The 11509-nt window shown below is 36.9% G+C and overlaps 1 protein-coding gene across 1 annotated transcript; it reads left to right on the forward strand.

The window, feature by feature from the left end:
- The first annotated feature begins 7541 nt into the window (after positions 1–7541).
- On the forward strand, positions 7542–9597 carry LOC146475631 (uncharacterized). The gene has a single exon (XM_085116002.1). The coding sequence runs from the start codon at positions 7601–7603 to the stop codon at positions 8417–8419; it is 819 nt and encodes a 272-aa protein (XP_084972128.1). The 5' UTR covers positions 7542–7600; the 3' UTR covers positions 8420–9597.
- The last annotated feature ends 1912 nt before the right edge of the window (positions 9598–11509 follow it).

Below are 11509 nucleotides of genomic sequence, written 5' to 3' on the forward strand. Positions count from 1 at the left end.
ATATCTGCAATTTAACAAAGTTTGGATGTTAGTTAATAGTCCCTACTGCTCAATCATCTTGCTTAGATTTGTAATCTGTGTCAGGCTCACACCTTATAATGTTTATTTGAGAACTTCGTAGAAAGAACATTACGCTACTAACAACCCTCAACATTACACTTTAACACAATGATGATATTATCTCTTTTTAAATGATTATTAATAGAGCTATAAAACATCAAAAAGGCATCACTTTATTGAGTTCGAGGCCTGGAGTCAAGTTTACATGATTCTTCCAGTAAAAAAGTTTGGCCGAGCAAGACTTAGTACTGATTTTTGATAAACGAACATGAAGACCATGTTATAGCTAACGCGCGTTTGTGTAGGGTCAGCAAACAATTTTATACCTGACTTTTGGCCATTAAAGGGGAAGTATCACGAAAATTTGATGTCATTTCAAAACCCAAAAATGTTTGACAACAAAAACAAAAAAATAGTTGTCTAGTTTTGTTATAAATTATCACCCCATGCGAGAAAACTGTTGATTAGAGCCTATGTCCAGATGGAATGGATTGAAACTTGAAAAATGTTAATTAGGCTAATGTTTTTCAAGTTCTTGTATTTTTGTTTCCAAAATGCGCTAGAACAAATCACGAGTCGTTCCTGTCAAGAATTGAGTTGATTTTTCTCCTCTCACTGTTATTTTGTAGCAAAGTGAAGGTCTTATTTCACCATTTTTAACAAAAGAGGTCAAAAACCCAATGATACTTCCCCTTTAAGATGAATCACGGATGAGATATCTTTTGCAAATTATTCATTAGCAAAAACTACAAGCGACGGCTAGCACGCTGACTTTGGAGCGGATTATCTGACACACTTCCCAGCGGCCAGACCTGCTCCTGTCTTTCACTAGAAATTGACGCTAGAGCCAGGTAGTAAGGCTTCTTCCATTCCACTTGACACGTGTCTTCTTATTGTTTCATTGATTTACACTGTAGAATTTCCTTTCTTTACAGCAAGTCACTGGGAAAAAAACAATTAACTGTGGAGGTTCTGGTGATCCAAGTTTTTGTTTTGCTTGAGTTAAGATGTTACTATCATACACCCTACAATATATATTTTTTCTTGTTCAATTCTCTTCCTTATCGTGATAAGTTGAGAGGCGATGTTAATTTGCAACACTTTGCTCTTCAAATTTGCGGTTAAGGAAATTTCTACAAAAACCAACAGCCAGACAGTAATCGGCCAAAAAACACCTTCAAAACGGTAACGCGGTTGACAGCATACCCTAAAGAAAATCCCCCAAAAACGCGTCTCACAAAAACTAACTTTGCACACGAAAATTCAAAATATTTCTAAGCGCGCGAGCGCTCTAGTTTGTTTACCGTCTTCTTAATATTCCCCCTTACCACTCTGGAAGGTAGCCCTAGTGAGGCTCTAAATAACTGATTAGCTATTAATTCCAATGGGAATCTGTTTGTTAATTGGTCTTACGACAGTCTTCACTCCACACGCAACTTTAGCTGCACGGGTGTGGCCATCACTTGAACAATTCGCCCTAATGGCCAACGTGCTCTTGGAGCATCTGGCTGAATCACAAGAACAACATCTCCAAATTTTAAGTCTCGGAATTCATTTTGGTTCGCTGTTGAGGGCAGGAATACATTCTTTGAGCCATCTCCTCCACACTCGTGGAATAATGCCCTGAACCTTTCTCCATTTTTGACGCAAGTGAAAAGTAGTGGTTTCAACAGACTCAGGGGCAAATTTTCCTCCTATTTGTCCATGCAAGAAATAGTTAGGGGTCAATGGAACATCGTCTCGCGGATCTGAACTCTGATAAGTCAACGGGCGGGAATTAAGTAATGACTCCAGCCCTGTAAACACAGTGATCAGCTTCTTCATCGGTCACATCTCGGTGTCCTACAACGGCATAAATGGATTTCTTATCTGCTTGCACCATTATTTCGTGGGCTCCTCCAAAATGTGGGGCAGCTGGTGGATTGAATCTCCATGTTTTTCCAAGTTCAACTGTCTTGTTTCGAAGTTGTTGTCGGTCTAATTGGTCGACTAGTTCCTTTAATTCACCCACTTAACCTACGAAATTCGTGCCGCTGTCGCACTTCACTTCCTTAACAACTCCACGCCGACTGGTGACGGCATTGTTATGACATTCGCACCGGATATAGACAGCCGCATTATAAGCTTGCTGAGAGGCCTCAACAAATATCACGATGTGCTTCGAATTTACAGTTTCTGGAATTCGCAGGCATCGGGGAATCTTCACACCTTTCAGACTTTTTAAAGTGCATATGGCACGAACTTTTTTTTCTGTTTCTTGTAGTTCAACATCTCTAAAAAAAACTACAGAAGAAGATTATTTACGTCGCTTATCGAGTGTGAGTGTTATAAGACAATAAACGGACTTAATAGACAAGATCCCTCAGAATTTTTTACGTTTGCACATGATTTTCGGCCCTTGAGAGCAAATCACCGTTTTAAACTTAAGTTTGCATCTGCAACTTTGAATAGTTTTAAACATTCCTTTTTTATACGCATAATCGATAAGTGGAATAATCTGCCGAAGTAAATTGCTGAGGCGGAAGATTGGACAACCTTTAAGAACAGACTGAGATGTCATCTTGCAAATTTTTCTAGTGAACACTAAGTTCTTCTATTGTCTGATGTGCTATATATTTTATGTTAAGTATTTTAAACAGTTGTAAATAATTAATGTTTTAATTTATTTTCTTATCAGGAGATAAACTAGAAAGGGAAAATCTCATTTATCTCCGTTTCACTTGGATTTGTGAATAAAGGGTTATTATTATTATTATTATTATTATCATTATTATTATTATTATTATTATTATTATTATTATTATTATTATTATTATTATTATTATTGACAAAGCTTTCAATGATGATTGGTTTAACAAGACCCATGAACTGAACCTGTCCAGAGACCAGCTAATTGAACTACTCAACGCAGCCACTAAGAACCAACTCTTTCAGTTCAACGGAAATCTCAATGAGCAGACAGATGACGTCGCAATGGGATCGCCTCTTGGTCCTCTTCTCGCCAACGTGTTTATGTGCTCCATTGAAGATAAACTCGATCAAGATGGCAAATTGCCCTCCCATTATCGACGATATGTGGATGACACCTTCACCATCATGCCTGATATAGCATCAGCCGGAATTTTTCTTGTCGCCCTAAACCACTGCCACCCTCAGCAAAGTTTACTATGGAGGTGGAAAGGAATGCCTCACTTCCCTTCATCGGTGTTGAACTGTTAAACTTTGCTCCCAGAATCAAGACCAAGGTCTCCGTAAAACCAACCAATACGGGCCTCTTACTCGACTATCAGAGCCACGTGGATAATCGGTACAAGCGCAGTCTAATCACCACCATGTTAGATCGAGCTTACCGCATATCTTCCGACTGGTCGTACTTCTCACAAGAATGCGATCGACTAGAGACGGTATTCTTAAAGCTTAAGTACCCGAGGCATTTATTCAATTCAGCTTTCAAGGAATTCGTAGATCTCAAAGTATCAGACCAACAGCACATTCCATCAACCGAAACATCTACACCCACCATCCGAGTTGTCATACCATTTAAAGATCAGGCCTCTGCTAATGTAGTGAAGAAACGCATTACAGACCTCAGCTCAAAAATCGACACCACAATTCAGCCTGTGTTCATCAGCAGAAAACTCAACGAAGACCTTAAAGTTCGAGAAGTCAACGGCCTGCCACTGTTAACCAACAATGTCTCGTTTATAAATTTCAATGTAACCTGTGCAATGCAGGATATGTTGGTTACACTCGCGGACACCTCCACGAATGCGTTGAAGGACACAGACAAAAATCGCCGTCTACTTGTAAACACTACTTGAGCGAACATAACTCGAACGTACCTCCTTGTCTTTCAGAACAATTTCACGTGCTGGCTAAATGTTCGAACAAATTTGATTGCCTAATTAAGGAGATATTTTTCATAAGAAAACTTAAACCATCCCTAAACGTGCAAACAGACTCAATTCGCGCAAAGGTATTCACTTGAAGAACTTGCGATCCATTGTTAATATGCTAATTTGTAGAGACTGTAGAGTATAGAAATCAAATCTTCGCATTAATTTATCCACTTTGCCTTGAGAATGGTGTCACGATGAAGCCGAAACGTCGGCTATTAACTTTAATTTTCGCTTGCTTATGTCTCAAGAAATTACTATTATTATTATTATTATTATTATTATTATTATTATTATTATTATTATTGTTGTTATTATTATTATTATTATTATTATTGTTATTATTATTATTATTATTATTATTATTGTTATTATTATTATTATTATTATCATTATTATTATTGTTATTATTATTATTATTATTATTATTATTATTATTATTGTTATTATTATTATTATTATTATTATTATTATTATTATTATTATTATTATTTTTAAAACCGATGAAAATTTGTAAAAATCGGGTTTCTTAGTCCAAAATCCCGTTAGTTTACACTGATATTTGCCCCGGGGACTGGGATCTAGTTAACCTCAATTTAAGTTGCTTATGACGTCACAACGTTAACATTTACCGCAAGGATCTCTCTGCTATCGCCAAGATCTCGCTTAAGAGTGTTATCATGCTTTCTTTTGTTCAGAGTGTTATCATGCTTTCTTTTGTTCTAGGTGAAAATGTAAAGAATGCCGCGATGACACATTGATAGACGCTCTAGCATTCCGCTCTTGCCACGAAGTAACTAGATGACATTTTAGCCACTGTTGGCTGTTATACTGCTACGCGATTTCTTTGCCGAGTGAGTCATATATTGTGTGTTTGGTTCTCAGAAAAACAGACGTTTATTTGCAATAAGTGAACGGAAACGAAAATTGCGCCATAATTATCTTTATTAGATAGTTATTAATTACAAAGTAACTAAAAAATGCGATTATCTTATCTCCAGAAGAGTTAACGAAAAGAAAATTAACAAGGCTGTGTCAAAGAAAATGGACAAATACATCAAAATCCATTGCAAAAGAAGGAGGGTTTTCTTAGCAGTTATGAGAATCTCGGTACTTTGCTTCAAATATCGAACCAGATAAGGAGATTCTGGCTCCTTTATCTTTAATTCATTCTTTCTTTGTTGCTAAACTTTGGGCTGCAGCCTTTGCCCATCGATCTATTTTACCCTTAATGCGATTTCATTGAAATAAAAGTACACTAATTTATTCCAATATTTGCTTTCAAATATAAATTTAATTGATAAGTTCTTCCCTGATAGTGAAGTGGCAGAAATTATATAGATATAATAGAGTTTAGGAAAACGTTATACATAGAATGTATGAAGCGCAAGTGGCAATCCAAGATAACGTCCTTGGTAAGGTAGCACAATATCAATCAGTATTAACTCAAAACATTTTTTGCGTGCGTGTTTTTGGTATTATTTTTTTATGTCCGAGAATGGTGGGCGAGCTCGTATTTCTGGCAACGACCTCAATTTCTTCAAAATACCTCAAGAAATGTCAAAAATGCAACCATAAATCATAAATTTAGCTAACCTTTTTCAGGAATACCTGATAGTCTGTGGCATATCTCCACATCATGGATCAATTACACAGAAAGTCGTAAGGATTTAGAGAAGACGGTGGATTAAAAATGATAGCCAATCCCTTAATTGCGCTTTGAAAGCCAAATGGGTGCTGAAGTACCTTGATGACAACAACCAAACAAAATAAAAACTTTTTTTTTATTATTTTACGAAGAAAAATGGCAGCAAATTAATTCTGACTGGTAACTTAAACCAAGCTGATGTAGCTGGTCTGAATATTCAAGATATTTTCACTAAAGAGGTATTAATAATAGAAATTTGGTCAAATCTAAATTACGAAGAAAAGCCAACATACATTGGAAATTCACCGATTTAGTACAATTCTCTTAAAAGGATTGATATTTAACCTGTCTTTCATCGACATTGGCCCCGTGCGGGAGTTAGTCAGGTCAAAGACATTTTAGATTATACGTCCGATTTTTTAAATGATGAGGACTTTAAATCTCCCTATGAGGTTAAGACACTTTTTTAACGTACTACGGTGTTGTGTCTGCCATGGCAAAATTGAAAAAGTCTTTTCAGGATCAGGTTATGAAAAAGTCCAAAATCCAACCGACTTGTGGCGAAAAGCTACTATCATCTTCAAACTTTTGCAAAGAAGCCTATAAACTAATCGTTAAAGAAATCACTTCTACACAAGCTAAAAGCCAGAGAAAATGGATAACTGACTGCGGAATCTTCGAAAATTCGATAAAATGGAATGAGTCATATATTCTGCCCTTTTATTGCACTAGAGAAACCAAACTTTTAAACTTCTTCACAGAAGAATTGCCACGCAAAATTACCTCTATAAAATAAGTATTTCTTTAACGGACGCCTGTACCTTCTGTGAACAAAACACAGAAACACTGATCCATCTCTTCTGGGAATGTGGTTTTGTTCAAAATTTTTGACAAAACGTACAATACTGGTTGATACAGCATCTGGTTAAGCCTCAAGACTTTTCTTTGACCCTACCTACCTGTCTAGGTTTAGTCGATAATACTGAGGATATACTTTTACGTCATGCACTTCTAATTGGCAGATATCACATTTACTGAATTACTCATCCAAAATTAAGAAAACCCTGCCGAATTTACATACTTTTTCGCAAACCTTCTTAAAGTGCCAAGAAATCGAAAAATGTTTTGCTTACAAGACGAACGCTGTTAAGAAATACAACTCAAAATGGAACTGTTTCAAATGAACTGTGTCTTCAATTTCCTTTTTTTTTTTTTTTTGTTTTGGATAGTCCCCTGATCGCTGCTCAGTCTTCGAATGTTTAACTCCACTCTTGTTCCAAGACTTCTGCGTTAGGAGTGCGGCCTCTCTCTTCTTTTCCCTTTCTTTTTTGTGTCCTTCATTTTTTTTCGTTTGTTTTTTCATCCTTACTTTTAATTGATACGCGTACAAATCGTAAATAAGTCGTAAGTAGTCGTAGTGCTGTATATGTACCCTTAAAAATGGACTGTAAGTAGCACAAATATTATTTTATAAATAGTATCAGTATCGCATTGTACTGTAGTGTAGGTATTGTATTGCAAGTAGTATATGTAGTATAAGTTCACTTGAAGACATAACGTTATTTCTGTAAGTAGTGTGGACATTGTAAGTACTTTTAGCTTTCTAAGTATAGTAAGTATTGTTAACAATGTAGATATAGTTATTGTGGTAAGTATTGTGAGTATTGTAAGTAATGTTAGTAGTGTTCAGTATTGTAAATGACGTGTCATGTAAGGCAATAAAAATTGTTAAAAAAAAGAATTTAGAGGAAAGCTTCATATTCTAAATCGGCACTCTAAATCCCCATGGAATCAAACAATGATTTTCCCTCTTGTACCACCCTTGTAGCACAACTGCTCGCTATACTGAACCACACACAACTCACAATTCCTCGATAGCTAACATCCAAAACATTACTTCTTGGATGGATTGGATTGTAAGCCTACAATCTACGAACTCGGTGCGGCCACGTTATTTTGAGCTCCGTAAATCGAGTTAATTTCCGTGAACTAAAAGATGCCAGTTACTATCAAAGGATTAAAGAAAGAAAATAATGGACTAAGGAATCAAATTGATGCCTTGATGAAGCAATTGAAGAATTTACAGGCGAAAGTCGACGACAAAATGTTGGAAAAGTCTAGTACCTCCACGCCGCCATGTTCCCCTGCCGAACCAACTGAAGCATCGAAGAGCCTTGATTTCTTGGGATTAGAATGTGACGACCTAAGCAATTTCCGTGCCTCAGCTTTAGAAGAGATATCTACCATCAAATCCCGGCTGGATGCAATTGCTGATAAAGTCGATGAACTATCGGATGCGATCGAAGAATTTCAAGCTTACAGCTACGGTTTCAACGTTAAAATACTCGGCATACCTGAGCTTGTGGCCAGTGAAACTGCCCTACAAACAACTACATTGTGTGTCAAGATCTTCAACAAAATGGGCGCTGAGACTACTATCCATGACATCGATATTGCGCATAGAGTGAAGCCAAGAAACGCATCCAGTAGGCCGAAACCAATCATTTGCAAATTTACCAGACGCCTAGCCCGAGAAGAAGTCATGAACAGAAGAGCCGATGTTTCTCATGTCGCCTCTCTTGAAGTAGGCTTGCCCGAGTCTGCGAGCCTTAGAGATGCGATGATCGTTGATCACCTGACGCCAAATACACAGGAGCTGTTTTCAGCCGCAAAGACCTTCAAAGACCAGCATGAATTTAAATTCTGCTGGACAAAGAAAGGTCTTGTCTATCTTAGAAGAACGGAAGATAGCCGTCCCATTAAGATCAAGAATAGCTGCGATCTTCAACGTCTCGCACAGGGTGATTTAGAGTAGGCAGCCACAAACTGTAAGTTAATCTTTGCTGTTCTATCCTAACGAAGATGAATGTAAATAATCTAAAGAAGTCTGCGAAAGCAACCAAGTCTTTGTTTCGAGAGCTTCCCTATAATGGTGTTAACTTTATCGACCTTCACGGTCAGTTTAACAATAGCTTAAATAATTCGCTACCTTCCAAACAATACCTCCAACGGCTTAAGAGCCTACATGATCTAGATCTATTTAGCATGAATACTGATTCTAATACAAATCCAGATAGTAATCTAAATATGCAACCCATACGATGCAAATACTACTCGCCTCATAGCTTTAGCCAGCATAAACGTACTTTATTTACCGATTCTCACTTTTCCTTACTACACAGTAATGTAAGAAGCTTGCGCTGCAACCTTGATAATTTTCAATCTCATTTACTTGATGAAATTCAAATTAATTTTAGCGTTATCGGAGTGACAGAAACAAAAATCACAGATTCCAATATCCCGCTTGATTTTGATCCCTCGATACCTAATTACAACTTTGAATTTGTACCCACGCCTTTGTCCGCCGGAGGCGTGGGTATGTACCTCAATTCCAGTCTTAAATACACAGTGATTGAAAGAACCAGTGATGAAGCTTTCCAGGCTTTATGGGTCACAATTCATTTTGCTAACAAAAGCGATATCACCTGCGGAGTAATTTATAGACAACACAATAGTCCAGAAAAATTCTTAAGCTATTTCGAAGAAACGGTTGAGAGACTCAGCACCTCTGGAAAGCCGATTTACATAATGACTGATGCCAACATAAACCTCCTCTCTTATGAATCGTGTAAATATGCACAAAGATTCCTGCACTCTCTCCAAAGCTTTTGTTTCACTCCAACTATTGACAAGCCCACAAGAGTACACAATAATTCGGCAACACTTATTGACAATATTTTTGTGAACAACTACGAAGCGCATATTTCAAGTGGCAATATCGTATCGGATATTAGCGATCATTTTACACAGTTTTGTGTGTGTCAGTCACTAGGTGAAAAATCAAGGTCGCGCACAAAATTTGTAACGCGCGATTACTCCAAATTCTCTGAAGCGAAATTTGTTGATGATCTTGCGCAATTGAACTGGGAAGCAATAATTGACAATGATATAAATAAATCTTTTTCTACTTTTTATAACAAACTAAATAGGTTTCAGGGAGAGGCGAAGTATTGAACATGCACTCATCGATATAGTAAACCAAATCCAATCGAACTTTGACAAAGGAATGTTTTCATGTGGCATATTTATAGATCTAAAAAAAGCTTTTGATACTGTTGACCATTCTATTTTATTGCACAAATTACAACACTATGGCATTCGAGGCGTCATCAATAATTGGTTCCACTCCTACCTCACTGATCGTGTCCAGTCAACGCAAATTAAATCTAACACCTCTAACAAAGAAACTGTCTCATGTGGCGTCCCACAAGGTTCTGTACTATTGCCCCTACTCTTTCTCATATACGTCAACGATATCTACAAATCGTCTGATAAATTAGCTTTCTACTTGTTCGCTGATGACACGAACCTCTTATATACCGATAAAAATCTTCAGTGCCTTGAGAATATTGTCAATATTGAATTAAATAGAGTTACCACATGATCATAATTAAATCAATCTATTTAGAGTATAGCAATTTATATTTCTTTTTCTTCATATGTTCACTTATTTTCTTTTCTTTCTTTTTTTTTCAATGTTTGTATGGCTCATTGACAAATTATTTATACATTTCTGTAAACTGTAATTAATTCTTATAAATCAGTCTTCTCACTACCCGCCTAGATTAGCTCTAGCTACTTGCGGGCTAGTGTTGTCCTTGAATTTTATGTTAATATTTTTGAATAAACTTGAACTTGAACTTGAAACTTGAAAACTTGAACTCTCTTTAATTATCTTGCCAGATAATGCTTTGCATTCCCCCGCCGAAGTTGCACAACAGTTTCTTTAACAACTATTAACCCCTTCATTTACTTCCAATAAGTACTGAATTTACAGCTGACTTGGGTTCCTGGAAAAGTAAACACTGTAGTGGCTATAAAATATGGGGTAGTTCAAAATAAACTATAAAATTTTGAAGAACATATATAAATTAAAACTTTACGAGTAGCGAGAAGCGACCGCAAATGGTGTTCCTCCGCTATTCTTTTATATATCATGACATAAAATGATGAGATTTCTTTATGATGGCCAATAAGAAAATGGTCCCAGGATATTGCTGATTCAAAGAAAGAAGCACTGTACAGGCCCGCAAATGATCCCCAACTTGAACCGCAAATGATCCCCGGACCGGAAATGATCCGCAACTTGAACCGCAAATGATCCCCGGACGGGAAATGATCCCCAGATTGGACCGCAAATGATCCCCGATCGCCTCACCATAAATATAGAATGGAATGGACTCAAATTTGGACAATGGATTTCAACTTAATAGAATTCATGTTTGTTAATAACACCAGTCGTGATATTTATACTATCTACATGCAAATTTCACAACCTTAAAAGTTAATGTATAGCAGCACAGTACAACAGATCAATTTAAACCTATAAACTGCAACATACATCTATATGATTTACTTATACCATTACTATGCCTAAAATGTGCACGAATTGTACGAAACCCTTCCAAATTAGGAGCGGGTCAGTTAAGCAAGTTTTTTTTTTTTTCGAAAAAGGAAGAAAAATCGGTCAATGCGCTTCAGATGACGGTCAAATCCGCCCACTATCGTCGCCTTTGTTCTTAATCAAATATTTGTCTTGAGCATAACGTTTTAGCCTCGGTCGTCCAATGGGTTGTCGTGTAATATGTTGATTTTGTCTTTCATTTTCGTTTTGCCGCTGATTGGACTCCAAGTCTTTCTTTAAAATTTTTACAAAACACAATGTCGTCGGCAAAGACCTACAGAAGACAATTGTCCCCCTCATAGACGCCTTAGGAATAGCTGTCAATTTTTTCCCACATTCTAGGCAAATTTGATCTTCAGTAAATCGCCTTCTCCATACTTCAATTTTAATTCTTCAATGCTGTCGAATATGGCGTTATATCCCCGCCAAAATTCAAGCTGT

This window comes from Pavona decussata, unplaced genomic scaffold, assembly GCF_977016875.1.
Source record: "Pavona decussata unplaced genomic scaffold, jaPavDecu1.1 SCAFFOLD_84, whole genome shotgun sequence".
Classification (NCBI taxonomy): domain Eukaryota; kingdom Metazoa; phylum Cnidaria; class Anthozoa; order Scleractinia; family Agariciidae; genus Pavona; species Pavona decussata.

Excerpts from the sequence above, each read along its gene's own strand:
- LOC146475631 (XM_085116002.1), top strand. The coding sequence starts at position 7,601 with ATGCCAGTTACTATCAAAGGATTAAAGAAAGAAAATAATGGACTAAGG.